We start from the raw sequence: 26,054 nt of genomic DNA on the forward strand, positions 1-26,054 counted from the left end.
TAGACATCATGCCAAGATCCAAAGAAATTCAGGAACAAATGAGAACAGAAGTAATTGAGATCTATCAGTCTGGTAAAGGTTATAAAGCCATTTCTAAAGCTTTGGGACTCCAGCGAACCACAGTGAGAGCCATTGTCCACAAATGGCAAAAACATGGAACAGTGGTGAACCTTCCCAGGAGTGGCCGGCCGACCAAAATTACCTCAAGAGTGCAGAGACGACTCATTCGAGAAGTCACAAAAGACCCCAAGACAACGCCTAAAGAACTGCAGGCCTCACCTACCTCAATTAAGGTCAGTGTTCACGACTCCACCATAAGAAAGAGACTGGGCAAAAATGGCCTGCATGGCAGATTTCTAAGACGCAAACCACTGTTAAGCAAAAAGAACATTAGGGCTCGTCTCAATTTTGCTAAGAAACATCTCAATGATTGCCAAGACTTTTGGGAAAATACCTTTTGGACTGATGAGACAAAAGTTGAACTTTTTGGAAGGCAAATGTCCCGTTACATCTGGCGTAAAAGGAACACAGCATTTCAGAAAAAGAACATCATACCAACAGTAAAATATGGTGGTGGTAGTGTGATGGTCTGGGGTTGTTTTGCTGCTTCAGGACCCGGAAGGCTTGCTGTTATAGATGGAACCATGAATTCTACTGTCTACCAAAAAATCCTAAAGGAGAATGTCCGGCCATCTGTTTGTCAACTCAAGCTGAAGCGATCTTGGGTGCTGCAACAGGACAATGACCCAAAACACACCAGCAAATCCACCTCTGAATGGCTGAAGAAAAACAAAATGAAGACTTTGGAGTGGCCTAGTCAAAGTCCTGACCTGAATCCAAATGAGATGCTATGGCATGACCTTAAAAAGGCGGTTCATGCTAGAAAACCCTCAAATAAAGCTGAATTACAACAATTCTGCAAAGATGAGTGGGCCAAAATTCCTCCAGAGCGCTGTAAAAGACTCACTGCAAGTTATCGCAGATGCTTGATTGCAGTTATTGCTGCTAAGGGTGGCCCAACCAGTTATTAGGTTCAGGGGGCAATTACTTTTTCACACAGGGCCATGTAGGTTTGGATTTTTTTTCTCCCTAAATAATAAAAACGATCATTTAAAAACTGCATTTTGTGTTTACTTGTGTTATATTTGACTAATGGTTAAATGTGTTTGATGATCAGAAACATTTTGTGTGACAAACATGCAAAAGAATAAGAAATCAGGAAGGGGGCAAATAGTTTTTCACACCACTGTACATGTCTCTGGAAGGTGAGAAGAAACTGGTATACCTGAGGAAAAAACTTGTGGAGACACATGGAGCAATATGCAAAACTTATGTAGATGCTTTGAACTCCAGTTGCAGTTATGAGGCTGCAGGTCTCATCAGTACCACACCATGTCATTGCCTCCTGAATCCTTTAAAATATGACTTTCTGGACATTAAGCACGTTGAATTTCTTGACATCTACTGCAGTGTAATTTGTTTAGGTATACAAAATAAACACTTGTGTATAGAACTGTTTTCCTGAAGGTATTCTACACAGATTTTCCATATTTGGAAACCATACTACCCACTAAACATTAGACGTCGTATGGACGTGCAGATCATGTCTATATTACATCCGTCGGTCCAAGACCAATTCTCGACGTCTACACGACGTGCAAACTATGTCTGCTATTTGGACGTCGATCTATGACCCCCACTTAGACGTCGATAAGACGTTAAACATCGGACGTAACTTTTTTGGACGTCATGGGGACGTCTAACACAGGTGCAGGAAATTTAATGAATTAATTTAAGTTTTTTCATTAAAAAAAAAGGTAATAATTGTTTTTTTTTTACATTTTTTTTATTTTTATTATTTTTTTTTTACATTTATGACAAATATCAGCATTGTAGTTAATTAATTAAAAAAATTATGGTGGGCATGATTTCATCCAGTCAATGCCACTGATTTGCTGAGGCAGCGCGTCATCATATCCCAACGCCACTCTGATTGGCGAGTCAACACCCCAAGGCATTCGGCGAATCACTTTGTTCACGCGATCGGCTCTGCTCAGTTTGTCTTGCAACAAGCGGAAGAAACGCTCGGCCAGGTGAGTTAATTGTATGTTTATTCATGTATTTGTAAGTGTGAGTTGTTTATTTGTGTTAGGGTGTTACTTATTTTTTGTTTTGTCCTCTACTATATGTTTGTTAATTCAGACTTATGATCTGTTTGCGAAAGTGTTAGCTGTTTAGCTTTAGTGGCCATTTTGCATTGCCTCTTTGTTAGCTTACATTAGCGAAATATTGGCCATAGTTAAAATGGCCGATGATACGAGATGGCATTGATAATTAGGTCAGCACAACAGAAAATCTTAAAGTAATCCCTCCTCGATGCGGCGTTCCAGAACCCCCAGATAGATGAAAATCAAAGTAGAAACCATATGTTTGTATGGTTATTTTTATATATTTTAAGCCCTTATAAACTCTCCCACGCTGTTAACATTATTAGAGCCCTCTAGACATGAAATAACACCCTTTAGTCAAAAGTGTGCTCGACAAGACAGATATCTTCTTTCTCACAATTAAAAGAATGCAAATATATCTCTCTTCAAAAGAGTGCCTGCATCAGGAGCAGAGAATTTCAGAGTGAGAGAGAGCTTGCTCGCAAAGAAAAGCAAAAAATCAATATGTGTGCTTTTGTGCTTTTAAATATGCCAAAAGCACCGCGATAAAGCGGCATTTATTAGAGGAGCGTTCGTATCGAATAGGCAAACAGCCCCTCTGCTCACACCCCCTCCGTCAGGCACAGAGAATGTCAGGGTGAGATAGAGGCAGAGACAAGCAAACACAAGTACCATGCGGGATGCATATCTTATATCATTGAGGAGTTTTAGTTAATATGTAATATGCTCTGATTGGGTAGCTTCTAACCCATCCGCCAATAGCGTCCCTTGTATGAAATCAAATGGGCAAACAAACTGAGGAAGCATGTACTATACCATAAATTAAAAGACCCATTGCCCGCAGAAATCCGCGAACCAGCGAAAAATCCGTGATATATATTTAGATATGCTCACATTTAAAATCTGCGATAGAGTGAAGCGGCGAAATAGCGAGATTACTGTATTCACTGTTTTGATTCACTCTGATTGGCAGCACGTCATCATAGCCCAACCAGTAAACGCCACTCTGATTGGCCGAGGCAGCGCGTCATCATATACCAACGCCACTCTGATTGGCCGAGGCAACACCCCAAGGCATTTGGCGCGAATCACAAGTTTTCTTTGTTCACTCGGCTCTGCTCAGTTTGTCTTGCAACAAGCGGAAGGAACGTTCTGTCAGTTGAGTTAATTGTATGTTTATCCATATATTTGTAAGTGTGAGCTGTTTATTTGTGTTAGGATATTTTATTTTAATTTTTTCATTTTATTACTATTTAATTTAATATTGTTTCTTTGTATCAGTATACTGCTGCTGGATTATGTGAATTTCCCCTTGGGATTAATAAAGTATCTATCTATCTATTGTGTGTTACTTATTTTTTGTTTCGTCTTCTACTCTTATGTTTGTTAATTGAGACTTTGTAATGATCTGTTTGCGAAGAAAGATAAAAAAAAAAGTGTTAGCTGTTTTAGCTTTTTGGGCCATTTTGCATTGCCTCTTTGTTAACTTACATTAGCGAAACATTGGCCATAGTTAAAATGAAATTTTTTTAAGGTGTCTAACCAATTTTTCCCCTATCCCTCAGGTGCTGTGAGGTATTTGTGAAATTGTGAACGTTCAGCCAGGTGAGTTAATTGTATGTTCATTTATGAATTTGTAAGTGTTAGCTGTTTTAGCTTTGTGGTCTTATACCAGCATTGCCTCTCTATTGGCCATATCCCATAGCCCAACTGAACGCCACTCTGATTGGCCTAGGCAACACGCCAAGCATTTGGCGTGATTCTGAATTTTTTTTCCCTATCCCTCAGGTGCTGTGAGGTGTGTCTTCTTTGAAATTGTGAACTTATTCATCTTTCCTTGGCTGCGGTAATTGGCCAGTGTTTTGTTTTGTGAATGAATAGCCAATCAATTTTTTTAACAAGTATAGTCCTATATACTATAGACTATAAACTTAAACTCACATCTGTATCTACAGATGGCTCTGAGAATGAGACGATGGCGAAAACGGAAAAGAGAACTCGATCTACTTCTACGTTATTCTGACAGTGATGAACACCAGGGCACTGATGACTGGATGACGTTCCCTTTAATCAAAATAAAATTTTCGTCAGGCAAGTTTTTTGATGAATAGAAATTTAAATATATATCCAAGTCAAAATATTGTTGATATATATATTTTTTTTAATGTTGAATTGTAGCCAGTCGTCGTGAATGTGACAATTACAACCTGACCAGTCAGGCAGAGGACGACGACGATGATGAGGTGCCATTTAAATTGACGAGGAACCGCACTAAAAAAGGAACTCCAGAGGGCTTTGTAAGAAATGGTATGTTTCTCACACTCAAGTAACAATATGTGTATCAATTTTGAGGTCAGTCAGATGGATGGTTTGAGAATTATGCATGGAAAACACACACAGACACTCGCACACAGGCAGATGTTTCTTGCATGTATAGATAGATGACATTTGTAATCTGACATATTGGGCCTCAAATTTTTGACTTAAATGTGTATAAACATTTTTTGCAGAATTGACAGATTCAGATGAAGAGAACATCAGGGGTAATGGTTTTCTATAATGACTTTATAATTTGTTTCAAGATTAATAACTTTTTTTTAATAAGGTTATTCCATTTTTTTTGGAGATGCATATGCTTATTTTCACTGTATTACCTCTGTATAGGTGTCAAGCTGCCCAAATACCCCACTGCACCAAAAAAGCTGTGGTCCATTCAAGGTACCAACTTGAATCTCAATGCATGTGGGAATAATGACAACTTATGAAGCATGGTACTGTCTTGTGTATACACACAATTCACACTGATTCATGTGTTTCAGCCACTGAAGATGAAGCCAGGTCTGTGGAGCATGCGGACAGTTCTCAGGGCAGTGAAATGTCCACTCCTTGTGAGTATTTACTTCTCCCCTCGAATCAACCATCCCACTGAACAAAGTTAAAAGTCCATTCAAGATGGTGAATTTTACACTGCTTCTGAATTGAGCATAAAGGGGAAGGGACAAAAAGAGGGCTTAAGGGTAAAAATGGGATTCAGCCCAAGTGTCCATCACAGCTAAAGGTCATCTTTTTGTTTCCTTTCAATAATTTTGCACCTTTGAATATTCTGTCTTTTTCAGGCCCTCAAACTGCAAGCACAGCACCTCGGTGTGGAGATCTGTCGACACCTAGTGAGAATTCATCTCATCTCACTTTAAACAGTCACTTTTTTATTTTATCATCTTTGTGTAAGAACATTCTTTGTGGTTTTTCAGGATCTCGACATGCAGCAGGAGGTTGTCCCATGGATGGCTATCGCTCTAGGTAAAGAAACAGGATAAGGCACAGTATTGGCTGGCTTCTACTGGTTGGTCTCCAGCACATCTTGTTCGCCAACCAGTGGGTGTTAGTCTGTTTCCGTGTTATGGTATTATGTCCAAGTGATTTAAAATAAATTTAAATGGTACTAGGTCCAGAGGTAGGTCCAGCAGAGGATACAGACACAGGTCCAGATCACGGCACAGTGGTTCGAGGCACACGGACAGATCCAGGTCACGGCACGGTGGTTCGAGGCAGACGGACAGGTCCAGGTCACGGCACGGTGGTTCGAGGCACACGGACAGACATGACGGGTCACACCGTACTGATGCCTACCGATGTGATGAAAGATCCCGGCACAGTGATCTTACCAGCCCCCCCTATGACGGGCCAAGGCATGGTGAGTTGTCCAAAGGCCGCAATTTCTTCAAAACACTTTGCAATTCAGTTAGTCGTACTGATGAACCTGTAATTGTTTTAATCACGTTATTTAAGATTATTTCTTTTCTAATCCTGCCTGAATCTGTTAAAGTTTATCATTTGGTAATGTCTAAATTAAACTTTCTGTGGTGCAGATGCAGTGACAGATCTAAAATGGACATTCCCATTGCCTACGGATGGTAAGTATTTGATCTATTGGCAGTGTGAGATGAGCGAGAGAGAGAGTGAGACTTAATACTACAACTTTCTCTCTTTGTCTACTGTTCTCTCGGTCTACACAAACTGCTTTTCAGTTATAGCAGTGGCTTGTTTTTCTACCATCAATTGTAGGGTAGTTTCAATCATGTTATATTATAACATTTGTTTGAACTTTTTTCTTTCTCCAACACTATCTACTGTATTGATAAACACTGAAACTGATTACAAAAATAATTTTGAACCAGCTAGCTAGCCTTGCTATTCTAAGGTAATCATAGTAATCAACAAATGTATTTCAGTGTTTCAGAAAAAGGTCTTAACCCTGCTGTTTGACCTGCACAATCAGTACAAAAAAGCAGAACCTGCCTCTTCAGCCGTGCACATTTTGAGGATGGAGACTATGGTGGATTTTGAGGCAGAGGAGCAACGCCTCTGTGATGCGCAAGCTTTTGATACCCTGGTAGGTTTTACAAGTCTGAAAATAATGGAGTCTTGCATAACACAATACAATACAGTGCAAAACTGTTCGGTTCCTCTGAGGAGTGTCAGTCAACTTTATAATGGACTTATTCCAACAGGTGCTGCAAATTGCACGTATTGGAGGGAAGAACACCAAGGATTGTGTCCACAAAGTCCTTGACCGGTATGTGTCTACATACAGTATGAATTGTGGGTGGATGGGTGCTCTGCTTGAACTTTTTTATTCTGGGTGTGGACCAGCATGTTTTCATTTGCCTTTTTTCTTGCTTAACCCTTTTGTGCCCCTTGATAAATTTATTGCATTTCAGTTTTTTATGAAATTTTGAATCTTGGATCTAATAATAGGACTATAATATACTGTAGAAGAAAAAGTTCCATCTTTTACCCTGCAGACATTTTTTGCACCATTTACTCCCATTATAACATTCATTTCTGTTTGCATAAAACAATGTCTGAGTATGTCATACTAGATAAAAATTAAGTGAAATTATAAATTCACAACGCATTGTGGTCTTAAAGACCAGCACCAGCTGTTCTGAAAAGAGGGGGCCAACCTAGGGTACACTGATCACATGTCATAAAGCCTTTATACTACATTGATGTTGTTCCTATGTATATCACTCACATTGATTTATAAATGTCTTTTTATTTTAGGTTCTTCAGTAATGCCCTGATGGCGAGGTTTAATATGAAGGGGAAGGGGAAAAAGGGCAAGAAACCTTTGGAGAACACAAAGGTTTATAGAGCAATACAAGGTAAGCCCATATTTCATGTTGGCTAAGGCAAGAACATTACCCCTTGCCAACCTGTAATAATTTGATTTATAACTTTATTTCCGCCTAATGTCTACTAGCTGTGACTATCTTTAACATTTGCAGACATGGTTTTGTAATAATCCAGTATTGGTAGTGGATGCATAGGCAACCAAGTTTTGCTTTCAAATATGGGGACTTGGTGTATGACTGCAGATTTCCTTCATAATTCTAATCACTTGTCTTTTTCTACTCGTGCAGATGGAGTCATGAAATTTGACCCGGCAGCCACAGAGGGCTTTATAAGGATGTGTGCTTCAGAGCATTTAAAGCATGCACCACAAAGATGTGGAGGTCGAGTGGACACACTCATCTCTCAACGATCATGACTGATTAACTTTTTAATTTTTTGTATTCAATATGGTGGATGGAATTAATAAAAATGGAAAGAAATGTGTGATGAGTGAATTGTGATTTTTTTTCTTATTTGAATAAGAATATGATGACTGGAAATGCATGCAAAATGCATACAAAAGTGTAAAGCATTTCCAGTTCAAATCGGCTGCTGAGTCAAACGAAGCTACAGGAAAATAAACTGGTACAGTAAACAGGTCCTCCACCTTCTGGAACTACAGTATGCCACCTTCTGAAATGGAACTACAGTGTACAGAGAGTAGAAACAGTAGACCTGTAAAAACAATGTCTTAAATGAGTTTAAATATGTTTAAATTTTATATCGAGATAACATTTTTTTTAGAATTAGCATAACATGCTATGGTAAATCTAAGCCAAACATCCACATTTGGACCTCACAACGACCTCATTTCGACTAGAATTAGCCCTTATCTGGAGGTCCTGGGGACGTCAATACTTGACGTTCGGAATACGTCGAAAAAAAGACGTCATCTGGCGTCACTATCTGCACCTTCAGAGGACCAAAATGGTACGTGCAAAAATGACGTGGAAAAGACGTCGCTTCAACGTGTCTCTGCGCAGTGGGTATAATTGAGAAAACATCAGCACTGCTCCCACTGATACCTGATGCTGCCATTAAATACAGTTAGGTCCATAAATATTTGGACAGAGACAAGTTTTTTCTAATTTTGGTTCTGTACATTACCATAATGAATTGCAAATGAAACAACGCAGATGCAGTTAAAGTGCTGACTTTCAGCTTTAATTCAGTGGGTTGAACAAAACGATTGCATAAAAATGTGAGGGAACTAAAGTATTCTTTTAACACAATCCTTTTATTTCAGGGGCTCAAAAGTAATTGGACAAATTAAAGAACTGGAAATAAAATGTTCATTTCTAATACTTGGTTGAAAACCCTTTGCTGGCAATGACAGCCTGAAGTCTTGAACTCATGGGCATCACTAGATGTTGGGTTTCCTCCTTTTTAATGCTCTGCCAGGCCTTTACTACAGCGGCTTTCAGTTGCTGTTTGTTTGTGGGCCTTTCTGTCTGAAGTTTAGTTTTCAACAAGTGAAATGCGTGCTCAATTGGGTTAAGATCAGGTGACTGACTTGGCCATTCAAGAATTTTCCACTTCTTTGCTTTAATAAACTCCTGGGTTGCTTCGGCTGTATGTTTTGGATCATTGTCCATCTGTATCATGAAACGCCACCAATCAATTTGACTGCATTTAGCTGGATTTGAGCATAAACTATGTGTCTGAACACCTCAGAATTCATTCGGCTGCTTCTGTCCTGTGTCACATCATCAATAAACACTAGTGTCCCAGTGCCACTGGCAGCCATGCACGCCCAAGCCATCACACTGCCTCCACCGTGTTTTACAGATGATGTGGTATGCTTTGGATAATGAGCTGTTCCACGCCTTCTACATACTTTTTTCTTGCCATCATTTTGGTAGAGGTTGATCTTCTGTTTTTTCTTCTGTTTCTCTCTTCTGTTTCTTTTTCCGGTTTCTTTGTGGTGGCGGCCTGCGCCACCACCACCTACTCAAAGCATCATGATGCACCAGCATTGCACCAACATTGATGGACTGAAAGCCAGAAGTCTACGTGACCATCATCATCAGGTCCTTCCATGAAAACCCTAAATACAAAGAGGACTGTTTGACTTATGTTAGGTAGATTGCCCAGAGGGGACTGGTTGGTCTCTTGGTCTGGAACCCCTACAGATTTTATTTTTTTCTCCAGCCTTTGGAGTTTTTTTGTTTTTCTGTCCACCCTGGCCATCGGACCTTACTCTTATTCTATGTTAATTAATGTTGACTTATGTTTATCTTTTATTGTGTCTTCTATTTTTCTATTCATTTTGTAAAGCACTTTGAGCTACATTTTTTTGTATGAATATGTGCTATATAAATAAATGTTGATTGATTGATTGATTGATCTTGGTTTCATCTGTCCAAAGACTGTTTTTCCAGAACTGTGCTGGCTTTTTTAGATGTTCTTTAGCAAAGTCCAATCTAGCCTTTCTATTCTTGAGGTTTATGAGTGGCTTGCACCTTGCAGTGCACCCTCTGTATTTACCTTCATGCAGTCTTCTCTTTATGGTAGACTTGGATATCAATACGCCTGCCCCCTGGAGAGTGTTGTTAACTTGGTTGGCTGTTGTGAAGTGGTTTCTCTTCACCATGGGAATGATTCTGCGATTATCCACCACTGTTGTCTTCCGTGGACGTCCAGGTGTTTTTGCGTTGCTGAGTTCACCAGTGCTTGCTTTCTTTCTCAGGATGTACCAAACTTTAGATTTTGCCACTCGTAATATTGGAGTAATTTCTCGGATGGGTTTTTTCTGTTTTTGCAGCTTAAGGATGGCTTCTTTCACCTGCATGGAGAGCTCCTTTGGCCGCATGTTGTCTGCTCACAGGAAAATCTTCCACATGCAAGCACCACACCTCAAATCAACTCAAGGCCTTTTATGTGCTTATTTGATAATGACATAATGACGGACTTGCCCACACCTGCCCATGAAATAGCCTTTGAGTCAATTGTCCAATTACTTCTGAGTCCCTGAAATGAAGGGATTGTGTTTAAATAAATGCTTTAGTTGCCTCACATTTTTATGCAATCGTTTTGTTCACCCCACTGAATTAAAGCTGAAAGTCTGCACTTCAACTGCATCTGAGTTGTTTCATTTAAAATTTATTGTGGTAATGTACAGAACCAAAATTGGAAAAAAGTTGTCTCTCTTCAAATATTTATGGACCTAACTGTAAGCCAGTTAGAAGTGCAGGGAACCATATAAAGTCACGTCTTAGGTTACATTAGTCTCAATTTACAGCAATTCTGACAATACAAATGAGTATACATGACAAAAAAGTTTATTTTCAACTGAAATTAAATTAATTTTCAAATAGTGACTTCATTTTTTTCTTACTAACAAGGAAAAGTAATTATAACACAAGTGAATACACAGCAGCTTGCACTTATGCCAAAGATTAGTACAGTATGTACTTTGTCCCCATTTTCAATCATTTGCATATGTCACTGAATGTAATTGGTGAATGTAATAGAGACTGTGTACAGTAGCAAAATAAGCTCCATTACAAGTAAGCAGCTGGATCAACAGCTGGACATTTATTTGAGTGGTATAATCTGCTACATTCAAGCGTTAAAAAGAATTTTTCCCAGATGTGCTGTCTAAAGGCGTATAATCACTGGGAGGAAGTGTCGCATGCTGAGCAGTTCCTCAACAGAGACAGCATGTGTTTCACAAATCTTAGTCAGTTAGTGGTGCATTTTCCTCCCTTTATTAAACCTTTTCCAACTCCATGAGGTACTGTATCATTATCAAAGACTGTAGAATATTTATGTGTAAGGTCAATATACCAATGATTCAGACTTTTAGTTTAAAATTTTTGTTATTTAAAGTACAGCAGACTTTCATCACAGTAAGTATGAAAGCTGTATGCATTTTTGCCAATTTCCCATTAAAGGGCATTTTTAAACGGCAAATTACAATTTACAATCAAAGAAAAATTACAACCATAGACAGGGATGGAACTCATTCGTAATCTGAGACCCGCCAGTATATGCACTTATTCAAACAAGAAAAACATTGGTACTAAAAAAAAGAAACAAAAAAAGAAAAAATACATTCTCTTTTTGAGCACAATCATTACAAAGTTAAAAAATATATGTATAATGGTGCTACTCTACTTTAAATCTTAGCCATCGCCCTATCTTAAGGAACTTTGCGAGTTATTTTAATATCTGCCTGGAACTTTCCTACAGACTTAATTTTTCTCTCATAATGTTGGTTAAACTGCATGTATGAAATCACAAGATGTGTGGGTGTTTGTATGACTGAGAGTGCCTTGTAATGAAGTGAGGTCCGTTTCATAGTCTGGTTCCTACTTTCTGCACTGAGGTGCTAATGGGTTCATAAATGGTTTGATGGGTCAAATTCATGTTACTTTTGTATGTAGTACATGAAGAATTGCTTTTAATAATCAGTCAGTATGGGCAGAATGGTGGTGTGCTGCTGAATCATTCAATGTCCTGCATTTAAATTCTGCCCCCTATCTTTGATTGGGTGGTGATTGCATATTCTATGTGTGTGTCTGCAGGTTTGCCCCCATGTATGCCAGTTTTCTTTGCACATCGCCAGATATATTTATGTTAGTTTAAATATTATATTTAAACTGGCCATGTGTCAATGTGCAAGTGAGTGGGCTTATTAATGAACTGACATTCTGTTAAGGGTTAGTTCCTACCTTGCACACAGTGCTGAAGGGGACAGGCTTCAGCTCCTGTGACTCTCAATTGGATTAAACCGGTTTGGACAATATCAAGTGATGCCAATTTAAATGTCAGAATCTACCTGTTTAAACCGTATTGATTTTTGAATCTTTCTTGACACTTTAATTTAATCAAATCTCAGATTTTAAAGACATAAAAGGGTATTCAAATGTAGTCAGGGTCAGAACATGGTAAAAGAAAAAACTGATTGTTCAGTTTAATTGGTTGTGCTAAATTTGAAGTTAAAAACAATACTAGTATCTAACCCAGAATTATTTTGCCAAGAAAAATGCTTTTCACAAAAGTCTTTTCTTTATATTGCTTACTCTTTTCAAAGCATTTATCTATTGTTTATAAAATATCTTTGTGTGTCGTGTGCTTATCATCATGGCCACCCAGAACTCTAAAATGAAAGCAAATGGATATAATAGCAGTGCCCATGGAGAAACAAATGTAGAATATGGTGACAAACACATTATTGATATGGTAACAGCAGCATAAATTAATAGGAAGTATCAAAACTGTATTGTCAGAGTTAAGGTAATCACTGAAATATAAACTCTAAACTACTGAAGGCACTACTTTATTCTGTTTCCATTTTTGCTGAAAACTACCTTAAAAACCATTGATATACTACACAACCATAAACATAGTGAAATTCATCTTTCTGAACTAAAATTGTATGCTGTGGATTGTGGCCAATACCCCTATTCCTCCAGGTGGAGCCCTCCCTGCTGCATGGAGGTGCCCCGAATGCCAGCAGGGAATTATGGACAATGGAGTTTTCATCCACAGCCCTGCTGGATACTACAGGGGCCAACAGAGTACGTTGCAGGGAGGCCCAGAGACATATATGTGACCTATAACCTGGAAGTACGTCTTAGTCACAGCAACAGGAAGAATGACGTACTTTGGGGATGAAAAGAAGAATTTCCATCTGACACAGAAGTTCTAGGAAGTCACATGGACAGGAGTTCAGAAGCACGTCCGGGTTACGGACTATATAAAGGACTGTGGGAGATCACAGAGTTGAGCTGAGCTGGGTGGCAGGGTGGCAACGCGTCTGGAAGTGGAGGATTGTGTATTATTGATTGTAGTGATTAGTTATATGAATATTGTGAAGAGGAGGGTGCTTTGTGCACTATATTGTACAAATAACAATTATATTTAGACTTTTACCTGGCGTCTGCCGACTGATCTGAGGCTTCAAGGGGACGACAGCACCCCCTATCTGTCACAATGCTTACTCTGGTCTCAATTTGTAAATATGTTTCTATGCCACTTGGATGTGACTTTATATCTAATAATTCAGACTATGATAAATATTTTTAGAATAAACAAATGTTTTCAAGACCAAACAGTGTGCTTTAAAGACCTAAGAGCAAGTCTTAACACTGAATGAGAATCTATTGTCATATGCACGGTAAACAGTCAAACGGTGCTATGAAAATATAGCTCTGTATGCTCTTCTGGCCACCAGTATACACAATTTAAACACAAGATAATACAATTAAAGTGCTAATAGTCAAAAAACAAATTCACACAGTAAATACATCAGTGCAGTAGAAGAATTTATAGAGCAAATACGTTCAATATTACGTAAAAAATTTAAGTCAGGTAGTGAGATTGAAACAATTTAAAACAACATGTAATAAATAAAACATAACTCGAAAGGCAAATAAAGTACATAAATTACTGGTTGGACCAATGTCCCAGCAAATTCAGATATTTGTGAGGGTAAGAGGTAATGAGCAGGAATCATTCACAAGTCTGACTGTCTTTGGATAAAAACTGTTCCGTAGACTTCTAGTCCTTGATTTCACACTCGTATGGTGTTCACATGATGGTAGGAATGTGAATAGATTGTCATTGGGTGAGCTCTGTCCAATATAATGCTGTGTGTCCTCCTGATGACTCTGGCATGGTAAATGTCATTCAGAGTTGGAAAAGCTATTGCTGAAATGGTTTGGGCAGCCCGCTGTAGGGCATTGCAGTCCTGTGCAGAGCAGTTACCAAACCAGACTTTGATAGCACTGGGAAGAATTCTCTCATAGTACCCTTATTATAGCTACCGAAGATTATGGCTGGAATGCCAAATTTCTTTAGCCTTCTCAGGAAGTAAAAAAACAGATTTCCTTATCAGTTGAATAGTATTGTGACACCAGATAAGATCCTCACTAATATTAATAACAGCTACAAAAACATTTATTTCATCATCCCATTTTCATATAAAGGATGTCGATCAAACTGCTTTATAACATGTCCCCCTTTCCCCTGGCTAAGATGTTCACTTAGTGGTAATGGGCCTCACTGGACTGGAAACAGATGCACAAGGTAATCAGATCAAACAGGCTGAAGGTCAGTTCAGGTTGTCCTTTGGTAAGCTCCAAAAGCATTTCTCTGTCTTACATTATTAATGCGAATGAACTGTAGGTATTTACAAATAAATGAAGATAACCATAATAACAGAGAACTATGGTCACAAGAAGGACACGCAGAACATTTACCACATATAAGAATGAAACTGAAGGGTAAGTGAATATACAGGTAACTTGTGTAAAATTACATGCACATACACTTATGATGTCCTGCTCAGTTTTCACGACTCAAAATTAAATTTTCATTGTCGTACTCCACAGTCTCTTACCTGTCTCCATGAATCGGATCGCTTTGGCTTTGATTTGTTCTGTCACCTGTCCTGTTGCTTCCAGATACCTTAGGATATAAATGTTAGGAGCAAAAAGTAGCATATTTTGTTCACCACACCCAAAAGGCATAGCCAGGAGTTTGTCCAGGTTCTGCATGGCTCGTCCCAACACATCTCCTGTAAAAGGTAATAAAAATACAGAAAACTTATTAATTATGCTTTTATATTATTTTCTAATTTTTCCAATTAGCACTGCTGCTTAAAATATTTCAATAGGGCAATACAAACCATATACAAATGTATGTAGATGGCTAAAATAAAATCCATAGAGCACCAGCAATATCGTGTGATGTTACATTTCCATCTTACTATTATGGTCTGTTTGATTCCTGACATAATGTAATTGCAAGGTGTCTGATATAGACTTTTCTGTGAATGTGAGGATAGCTTGTGTTTTAACTGTTTTGATCTTTAAAGTAAAATGCAAATCAATTGTTAATTTTTTCAATTGAAGAAAAAAAACAGTAAATAGGAAGAACAACCTGGAAAAGGATGGGGTCAAAATACAAAAATCTTGGAAATCAGCAAGCAAATTAGTTGGAAAAGGCAGGTTTCTAGTTAAAATAAATAAGTACCAAACCCTAAAGTTAAAAGTCATCTAAAAGAAATTGAATAATAAGTTATGTTTCTAAAACTAATTAAAAGTATTTCCTTTGAAACATAGTGCAGACAGTCATAGAGCATGTGACTTGTGCTTAAATGAAATGGCCACCACATTCATGTAACCATACCCCAGTGACATATCCCCTAGAATTATGTGGCATCATAACAACAAAATATTGAAATGGGAAAATGGCATCACCAAACTGAAAACAAAGAACTCTGAAAAAAATCCAACTGTCCAAATCTCTGAATCCAAAAATGAGAATATGAAGGCAAAAAAATATGTCAGTGGCTTTTTAAGATATGTCAAATACATTCTGAGACATAAATAAATCCTGTGTGTTGTAAACCAGTCAATAACTAAAACATTTAAAATGCATTACTGTAAGGGGGATTTAAGGGGATTTGAGTATAAAGTAAAAAACAGTCCTGGAAGAGGTTCAAGTTCTCTAGAAGGTACTATCTTTTTGGTTAATTTAACAAGATAACATAACTCCATCAGTGAAATAAGTACAACATAGTCTATGAAAATAATCCAAAAGGTTCTTGACATTCTAACCACACCTGACAATAACTGCAATGCAAACAGAGGAGCCCATTTCAGGTAAATTAAAACAACTAGTAGAATAAAAAAAATTAAACACAGGACTGGCATGTTTACTTTAGAATTACATTAAATTGTTCTCTCCAAAGAAAAAAAATGAGACACATTCAAAGAAATGTTTTTACATGGGCAAATTTGCTGGTACCTCTGTATGAAAAAGAAAAACACACAATTGCCTATGAAATAACTTGAAACTGAGAAAAGAAAATGACACCCATCATTGTTTATTCCTTATTTAACAAAAGTCAGACTTTGCTTTAGATTTTTGATTCAACTGAATATTTCAAATAATAACATACATGAAAATGGAAAAAAATGAAGGGACCGTTACCTAATATTGTTTTGCACAAACTTTACAAGTAATCGCTGCAAACATGCAATTCCTGTAGCTATCAATGAGACTTCTGAGACTTCTGCACCTGTCAATGGGTAGCTTGGCCAACTCTTCTTAAGCAAACTTCCTCGGCTACAATTAATTATTAACTGTGTTATCCCACAAGTGTTATTTCTTCGCCAATATTACTAGATGCATAATTGGTCTTAAGTCAGCTTTGTGTCACCCTGTGCTGTAAAAACTAATACATCTGGGTTTGTATAAGTATTTGATTTCTCAACCTAATCTCCTTTATGAAACAAATAAGCATTTTTATCTGACTATAACTGTCTTGACAATTTTACAAAACTCTTGGTTTAAACTTTTGATGAACTATTTCTTGTGAATCAGTAAAAGTTCAGACTCAGAGACCAGTACCATAAAACATTTAATCTGTCTGATTTTTCATGTTTTCACTATATTTAATAAATAAAAAGGAATAGCTTAACATTTTGTTTCTCAAGTTTTTACCTAGGACTGATACAGATGCTTTGACTGATCCTTCGATAAACACCTCTGGGAGTTCCAAAGAAAATGTCTTGGTCTCAATGTACTCGTCTTGAAAAAGTTAAAAAAAAATATGTCAGAGAAACAAAATGTTTATAAACAACATCTTCACTCAATTTATATCAAAAAGAATGGTGTTCTGTTTCAAAGAGATTTCTGCCCACGCTATAGAACATTGATTGTATAAGACAAACGTATTGAATTGCAGTATATAGATTCCAGAGTCTGAAAGTTATTTTTATGGATTAATGAAGGCTAAGCTTAATTTTAAATTTAAAAGGAAACGATTAAGCAATATATGAATAATAAAATGTGAACTATTCATCATTGGCATTTAAATAATAAGCTTTTTAACAATTTCAAATTTTCATTTTTTCTGTTTGGACTGACTGGCACGTAAACAACACACTCAAAATGTTTTGTAGCAAAACCTTTCACAGTACAGTGGAACCTCGTTCCAAAACTCTGGTCGTAAACCGATTTGGTCGTGAACCAAAGTAATTCCCCCCATAGGATTGTATGTAAATACAATTAATCCGTTCCAGACCGTATGAACTGTATGCAAATACAGTATATATTTCTTAAAGATTTTTAAGCACACATATAGTTAATTATACCATAGAATGCACAGCGTAATAAATAGTAAACTAAATGTAAAAACATTGAATAACACTGAGAAAACCTTAAACAGAGAAAAGTAAAACTGCAACTGTCTCTTTAAAAACAAGCCTTATGCGTCCAGCCGTCACTCTGTCACTTGTGTCTCTCTCTCGCACGCCTGTATGTGTGTGTTTCTCTCGCGCGCCTGTGTTTGTGTGTCTCTCGCACACACACATGTGTGTGTGTATCTCTCGCGCACACCTGTGTGTGTGTGTGTCTCACTCGCGCACCTGTGTGTCTCTCTCTCGTGTGCCTGTGTGTGTGTCTCTCTCACTCTCGCCTGTGTGTGTGTGTCTCTCGTGCGTGTGTGTCGTGTTTGCTCTCTGGCTCGCCTGCTGCACAGGGACAGACTGAACACGTGCGGAAATCATCACGCGCACAAACCGAAAGGGAAACTGGCTTGTTCGTATACCGAGTGTGTGGTCATGAACAGAGGCAAAAGTTTGGTGAACTTTTTGGTCGTAAACCGATTTGTACGTTCGTGAACCGAGTTTCCACTGTATACAGTAAGTCTTTATAAGGATGACTGGTAAGTCTAGGTTGATACAGTGTGAGCAAGTGTGCCATGCAAAATATTGAGCACTCAGTGTGTTTGTTTGCTATATAGCAAATTACTACTGTAATAACTATGAGATGAAAACATAAAAATTACTCAATAATTGATTTAACTAAGAATCTCACCTTTAGGACACAATAGAACATTGTTTGCAAGTGTCTTCTGAACTCCCTCAGCCTTAAAGAAATAAAGCAGACAATTATTACAGCAATATAGAGGACACAGCACAATAGGTCTCAGATGGAATTCATATCTATTTTCTAGATGATACAGTATGTTATACACTATGGTTGCAGAGCTGCACAGTGTTTAATGTTAAGCTTCATAATTTCAGGAACCATCGTAATCTATGTGGACTGTGCACAATGTTCTCACATAAACGTTGTGTTTTAATGAGTGCACTGGTTTCCTTTTCCATCCTTGCACATTAGGTTAACTGACTACTGTAAATTGTCCCAAGATGACTGAAAGCACATTGTATTCTCATTGCTGCCAAGAAACCTGCTGTACTTCTGTGACCTTATAATCAAAAAATAAGCCTCAGATTAATGCTATGTCATTTAAGATGATTTTCCAGCAATTTACAGCTGTAGCCATCATTTACATTACCTTAGTAAAATGGAGGCAGTCTGAGGTTTGCTCCTGTGAAACCAATTACCTAATCTGACATGCCCAATGACAGAGACCAACTAGTCCTTGACTCGTTAAGATAAAATCAAACAGGTTTGATTTTGTTTTTCGCTGTGGGAGTAGGCTGTATTTGCAGGAGAGCTGACAATCAATGAATGCTCTTCTGGAAGTACAATATACTGTATAGAATGTACTGATGAAGAATCAGGAACACAAATGTTTTGAAATTTGCAAATACAAGAAAGGCTCATCTTTCTGATGTCTTGTGTTTAACATATTAAAACAGAATGGAGAAAAGAAAAACTGTGGAAGAGGCTACAACTGAACTCATTATACTTGCTAATCTATTAACCCTTTGTGCAGCACTATTTATGTCCGGCAGCATTGGGGCTTTGGACCACAAAAACAGAAGAGATGATCATTTGTCTGATATCTTGTGTTTTATGCATCGTGACGAAATGTAAAAAAGGATTAAAAAAGGCAGAGATTGCTGCTGTTAACCCTTTATATATCTCTGACTTCATCAGGCAGCATGCTTGTTCAGTGACAAGATCAGCAAATGCAGCCGACAGATCTGACATACTCCACGACCAGAAGTTGTATAATGTGACATAGGCTTAATGAATAGATGTAGGGTTTGTTGAGTGAACAGATATGATGTACTATAGTATTTTCAGAGGTATCTTACTTGGCTTCTTGTACAATGTGAAGTAGTATTGTGAAATAATTGGGCACATTCAAAATTGCTCCATGTACTGTAAGTTTTGTAACTGTGTTTGGAAGTTTTTCCTTTGGGCCTTTGCTTAACTGATACAGTGACAGACTCTCCATTATTCTTAATTAGCTACGCAAATAATAATAGATGGATTGCTAAAATCATAATTGATGGAATGCTAAAATGGAGCACAGCACAAATTGGGTTTAACAGTTTTCTCTTTATGGTGTTATAACAGCAAAAACATATTTAGAAAGCATACACCATTTGTTTATGGATTCCCTGCCCACCTCTACAAGCAGTTTCCAGATGACAGTGTCAGCACGTCCATGGTCTGGAAAAGTGACTACTTCATTTCCACATAATTCCTCAGTATTCACAGCCTCGGCACGAACAGTTACGTTCACCTCACCTGAAACAGAAAAAAGTATAGTAAACTTGCTGTAGACCATTAGTTATTATTTGATACATGTTATACCTAACATTTGTTGACAACTTCACCTTTAGGACACCCTGAACCTTGTGTGTGAGTACATTTGTGGCTTCAGATGGTGCTTATCAATCTGATGCATTAAAATAATAGGGGAAGTTAACCAGTTTACAATGTTGCCAGCTGTATAACTAGGTTTCCCTTGGGTACATAATGCTTAATAAGTAAAAAAAAGTTGTGTTTTTACTTGAAACGTCTTATAAAGTAAGTTTTTATTATTATCAAAAAAAGAATCAAAAGTGATTTACTTACCCAATGCTTTAGCTGTAAAAGCCCAGTGGAATACTTTGCTTTCATCAGCACACACACAGCTTTTGTATTCACACCTCTCACATGGTTCTAAGTGGTACTGGGAAGACTCAGCTGCACTCACCATAACCTATAGTACAACAGTTAAGAAATTCATTGTGACTCTATGAACTGTTTATTAGAAATATCAATTGTTAAATTAAAAGGCAAACTGTGTACTTAACATAACTTTCTGCAACATACAGTCAATCTTCAACATTTGCATGATTTTATTAGTAAACTCATTTTTTTCTTCATGTTGGCTTCATGGCTTTGCACAGTAGAGAAAAAATAAAAATGAAACCAATCGATGTGTGCAAGTTTGTGTGCTTCAATTATCTAGTTCACCCTACCACTGTGAAGAGCTCCCAAGGCATTTGTTACATAATTAAGTTTTGTGCTGCAATTAAGAACAAGCGTGCAAAGTCAGTGACGTGGCTTAGTGGTCCCTATCTGCCTGAAATCCTCCACTATTGTGCCAGTGCCTAAAAAATCAGTGGTCACTTGCCTTAATGATTACCGCTCTGTGGCTCTGACCCCAGTAATAATGGAGTGCTTTGAGAGAATCCTCCTAAAGTACATCAAGGATGCCATCCCTGCTGGATTTGACAACCATCAGCTCGCCTACAGGAGGAACAGACTGACCAAGGATGCTGCCTCAATAGTACTTCACACAGCCCTGACTCATCTGCAGTGCCCTAATACTTATGTTAGGATGCTATATGCTGATTTTAGTTCAGCGTTTAACACCATAATCCAAGACAAACAGGAACAAAAGTTTCATAATCTGGGTCTGTCCACATCGTTGTGTCTCTGGATCTGGGACTTTCTCACCAACAGGCCTCAGGTGGTAAGAATCGGAGATCGTACATCAGCCACACTGGTTTTGAACACAGGCACACCACAGGGTTGTGTGCTCAGCCCAGCACTCTTCACGTTATTTATGCATGATTGCTCTGCCATCCATGCCACAAATATGGTTGTGAAGTTTGCGGATGATATGACCGTGTTGGGTCTCATATCAGACAATGATGAGACTCACTACAGAGAGGAGATACAACACATAGCACTATGGTGCTCAGACAACAACCTGATCTTGAACACCAGCAAGACCAAAGAGGTAATTGTGGACTATAGGAGGTCCAGAAGAACAGAACATGCTCCTATATTCATAAATGAGGAGGCTGCAATGTGTGTGGACAATATCAAGCTTTTGGGCATCCACATTACATCGGATCTGACCTGGTCTTTGAACACATCTCACCTGGTAAAGAACGGCCAACAAAGACTCTTCTTCCTCAGGAAGATGAGACTTGCTGGATTTCCTCTCAGCTGCTCACAAACTTCTACAAATCCACTATAGAAAGCGTTTTCTGTCACAACATGACAGTGTGCTTAACTTAAAGAAGAAAGATGCTGAGTATATTGACAAGCTGATCAGGCGAGCAGGATCTGTGGTTGGCATACAAATGGAGCTGCAGACAGGAGGACACTATGTAAACTGCTATCCATTATGAAAAAATGAACATCACCCACTATACAACACCATAATTGAGCTGAGGAGTTTGTTTAGTAGACTGCTATTACAGAACTGCAATATGTACAGATACAAAAGATCTTGTCTCCAGGGCCATTAGACTCTTGAACTCTTCCCAACAGGGACGGGGGTGGTTGAGTTATGGGCCTGATGCTACTTCTCTGCTATTAAACTATATTAGCTACATTAGCTATGCACTACATCTGATATCTCACTTCTTGGTCACTACTGTGTTAGCTTTTCAGGACAGGTAACTTTAAACATGTTATCTTGTCAGCTTAAGCTGACACAGTACATCCTTCATGATCTCCAACACCATTGCCAACCATAAAGGACAGAGTGTCAGAGGTGATGTCGAGATCTCACCTGTCTTGAAGTCTTCTGACAGCAGCAACTAAAGTTTTTATTATTGAGAAGTTACCACAAAGCAATACAGAATTCTAGGGAAAGACAAGTGAGAAAAAATGTTTTGCATGCTATTTTATTTTGTGTACTGCATTTCCATGGATTATTTTATTGTTGCTGTTTTCCAGCAACATTACCCATGCAAAAATTGAGGATTGACTGTAAATACCATCATATGAATGTTTAAGAAGTTACCTCCACTAATTACATTATTTCAATATTTCCTTTGTCAGAATATTCCTGATCTCTTCTAATTTGTATATCATGGTGTAATACTCTATGGACATGGAAAATAGTAAGGCAAATTAAATACACCAGTTGATTTTTAATCTCTTCAAGAACAATAAATACAGCATCTATAAATGACAGTCTAGCCACGTCACACTAAAGTCTAATATGCTTAAAACTCAGAAAATTAAAATCAATAAATATGCCCTACTAATGCTTTCTAATCTACAAATGTATTATGACAATTAATAGCACAGCAATTCAAATGGTAAATCACAGATTTATACTCTCATTTTATGTTTATAGGGTCATTCTTATCCCATTTTCAGAGTACACTAAAATTCTTACTTCCATGTGTTAATAAACATGCAACAAGTTAAATGGTACTGTATAACTAACTTACTTTGAAACATTTGTCTTAGCATTGAGAGGATTGTTGCTGTATACACTACCATTGTTTGACTTACTTCAGTTTAGTAATGGTGATCTCTGAAAATAAACTAAGCAATTGGCCATCTTGGAATGGGGAGGAAAGGAGTGTAAGCTCACTTACTGAGGGTTCTGAATGAAGATTCAGGTAATATTCAATTAAAAGAGATGTCGATCAACTATGTTGATCTTAAAGGTTTGAGGTTTCTCACGTTCTCCACTAATAGAATGATTATTAGATGAAACCATTTCAAAGTGATATAGCTCAGTAAAGGGGCGGCACGGTGGCGCAGTGGCGCAGTGGTAGCGCTGCTGCCTCGCAGTTAGGAGACCCGGGTTCGCTTCCCGGGTCCTCCCTGCGTGGAGTTTGCATGTTCTCCCCGTGTCTGTGTGGGTTTCCTCCGGGCGCTCCGGTTTCCTCCCACAGTCCAAAGACATGCAGGTTAGGTGGAATGGCGATTCTGAATTGGCCCTAGTGTGTGCTTGGTTGGTGGGTGTGTTTGTGTGTGTCCTGTGGTGGGTTGGCACCCTGCCCAGGATTGGTTCCTGCCTTGTGCCCTGTGTTGGCTGGGATTGGCTCCAGCAGACCCCCATGACCCTATATTCAGATTCAGCGGGTTAGAAAATGGATGGATAGCTCAGTAAATGCTGTAATATTTGAATGCATTGTGGAGGAAAGGTGAACATATTTTCTTTACATTCGCAGTTACCACTACTGCCTCCTGCACACATGTGAGCAAACTAGTAAACTAATCAAAAAAATGTCTGCATTCATTTATAATTATCTCTTATACTCCAATTGTATAAACTGTACATTGATACCTGCATTTTCCTAGTTTAAAATGTGTCTTTTGCAAATTACATTACATTGCCTTTTTTTTCGCACTCAAAAAAATTACAAAAAATGGTATACCCTGCACAAGCACTTACCATAATACACTGGGGCAGATAATTAAAAACGGAGGCTTTCAGCTCAAATGCTTCACCGCGGACCACTGAGTAGGGTAAAGTCAGCTCTAGGAAGAAAGGCTGGAAAGCTGTTAATTGAACAGGATGTGCCAAACCAAATCCTTCAGGTGAAGTACAAAAAGCATCTGCCTGCCACTCAGTGATGGTATCTGGAACAGTCTGTGGAAGGTCGATTACACCCAACTTACTGTGTTTTGACCAATGACAAGATTCATAAAAGAAAAAAATGGTGCAGTTAAAATTTATACTATATTATGAGATTACTTTCAACTTTTACAAACATTGAGAATTCAAGATTAGAAAAAAATTAGTATTCATTATGAAGAGAAAAAGAATGTTGTAATCGATTATATTTACATGCCTAATGAATCTACGAGTCCTAATTTTATTTAAAGCCTACTATGCTAAATACAATCATTGCAATAATGGTATAATACAAGTAACAGTACGAAATGAATGAGTTGTTCAACAGTATTTTATACATTTTAATTTCAAATTTACCACATTTACCTGTAAGTTATACTGAAACTAGCCATAATGACACATTTACAAAGTAGGACTGTGTTCATGTGTTGTAGGAGGTATGGGAAATACAGGCTACCCAGGGGTAGATATCATAATAACATCCTTCTAAATGACATCTACTAGAGAAAAGTATACGATCTGATTTTGTGCAGTTGTGATTTAAACCTGATCCTCTGACTCGATTTCATTATACAAATTCTAAAATACGTTCAAATAGAAATTTCAGGATACACTGGTTTTGAAAAATTTGAAAAGATATAACAGTTGTCAAAATATGTCTCCTGTGCTCATGGAGAGAAAGAAACAGAAAGATGTGAAATAAATGGTAACTTGAAAAACGAGCAAAATGGCAATCAAATGAATTTGCAAGAGAAACAGAATATTTAGGCAAACAAAGTTATTTCCATACGTTGTGCTTTGGCAGTAAAAAGGGCTCCAAATACAAGGTGGCATGGTGGCACTGTGGGTAGCGCTGCTGCCTCGCAGTTAGGAGACCTGGGTTCGCTTCCCGGGTCCTACCTAATTGGAGTTTGCATGTTCTCCCCATGTCTGCATAGGTTTCCTCCCACAGTCTAAGGACATGCAGGTTAGGTGCATTGGCAATTCTAAATTGTCCCTAGTGCATGCCCTGCCCAGGGTTTTTTTACTGCCTTGCATCCTGTGTTGGCTGGGATTGGCTCCAGCAGACCCCTGTGATGGATGGATGGAGGGTTCCAAATACACGTTAAAGGAAGGAGATTAGTAGAAATCATGTATTTTCATTGGAAAAGACCCACATGAGGTTCTGTGTCTAGACTTTATGTTGTGACAATACCCTTGCCCTTGCACCATTTTACTAAATAACAGTTATTTTGTACAAAAACACCATAAAAGCAAAGTTGAAAAGTTAAAATAAGACATTGGTTGTGCTTTAAAACGTATCCTTCATGCATGGAGCTCTCAGACTTGACAGTTATTCAGTCCTAATCTAATCTAATCTAATCTAATCTAACACATCATCATTTCTATTTTGTTCTTGATGGAAAACTAAGGCATGATTAAATGTATTTAAGTTTAAAAACTGTTTAGGTTTTTATTGGTTTTAAACTGTTATTATGCTGTAGGATGTTAATGTGTTATTCAGACTTACTCCCTCACAGAGAAATTTCAAAGAAAATGTATTTTGTATAAAACAAAAACAGTAACATATAAGAACAGATAAATATTTGTCACGCATGCATCCTATACCATTCTTCCATTAGAAACTGTTTCATTATTTTTAGAGAGATTGAATTTATGTGTATCGTATGTCCATAAAGGCGTGGGTTAATTGGCACAGTACTGAGTGAGTGGCTGAATATGAGTGAACCAGTGTCTTACTAAAGATCGATTTCTGTCTAGTGCCTTTTACTGCGGGACAGGCTTTGTTTTATGATTGTCCTGTAAATGATCAAGTGGATTTAGTAAATGTGTATTTGGTTATGTTATAGTTTTATTACTGATAGAAAACCCAAAAAGTGTGAAGGTAAAAAGACCAAGAAGTGATACACAAATTAAACAAACTGGGATTTAGCAAAGATGCAGTCAATTATTACATCAAGTTCAAAAAACTTAGATGTAATGAGAAAAATGGGTTGCAGAAATTTCTAAATAAATTGCGCAACACAAAGTTTGGTTTGTTTTTGTTTCATGGGTCATGTGACCAGAAATGAGGTTGTTACTAGAAAAAGTATGACAATACACATGAATCTGGTGTGAAAACAAGAAAAGATTTCACAAAAATTCCACACATAGAAAGTGCA

General features: G+C 37.8%; 2 protein-coding genes across 4 annotated transcripts in view; one reads left to right on the forward strand and one right to left on the reverse strand.

Annotated features, from left to right (window-relative positions):
- LOC120535854 (alpha-2-macroglobulin-like) overlaps window positions 1-26,054 on the reverse strand; it is a 193,887-nt gene that overhangs the window by 39,606 nt on the left and 128,227 nt on the right. For both annotated transcript variants that reach the window (XM_039763969.1, XM_039763970.1), the window contains exons 20-25: window positions 23,710-23,935; window positions 20,145-20,271; window positions 19,693-19,814; window positions 18,183-18,234; window positions 16,806-16,892; window positions 14,695-14,871 (exon numbers count right to left, since the gene is read on the reverse strand). In XM_039763969.1, the coding sequence (XP_039619903.1) occupies window positions 14,695-14,871; window positions 16,806-16,892; window positions 18,183-18,234; window positions 19,693-19,814; window positions 20,145-20,271; window positions 23,710-23,935 (791 nt within the window). The remainder of the gene's footprint in view (window positions 1-14,694; window positions 14,872-16,805; window positions 16,893-18,182; window positions 18,235-19,692; window positions 19,815-20,144; window positions 20,272-23,709; window positions 23,936-26,054) is intronic.
- Window positions 3,465-7,074, forward strand: LOC120535855. 2 transcript variants are annotated; one of them, XM_039763971.1, is made up of 11 exons: window positions 3,465-3,773; window positions 3,957-4,014; window positions 4,124-4,475; window positions 4,679-4,711; window positions 4,833-5,056; window positions 5,285-5,335; window positions 5,420-5,468; window positions 5,615-5,862; window positions 6,038-6,082; window positions 6,401-6,561; window positions 6,680-7,074. In XM_039763971.1, the coding sequence occupies exons 5-11, from the start codon at window positions 4,930-4,932 to the stop codon at window positions 6,905-6,907; spliced, it is 909 nt and encodes a 302-aa protein (XP_039619905.1). In that variant the 5' UTR covers window positions 3,465-3,773; window positions 3,957-4,014; window positions 4,124-4,475; window positions 4,679-4,711; window positions 4,833-4,929; the 3' UTR covers window positions 6,908-7,074. The 2 variants fall into 2 exon arrangements, with proteins under 2 accessions (XP_039619905.1, XP_039619906.1); XM_039763972.1 differs by having other exon boundaries at window positions 3,957-4,475.

The sequence above is a fragment of the Polypterus senegalus genome, chromosome 9 (genome assembly GCF_016835505.1).
Source record: "Polypterus senegalus isolate Bchr_013 chromosome 9, ASM1683550v1, whole genome shotgun sequence".
Classification (NCBI taxonomy): domain Eukaryota; kingdom Metazoa; phylum Chordata; class Cladistia; order Polypteriformes; family Polypteridae; genus Polypterus; species Polypterus senegalus.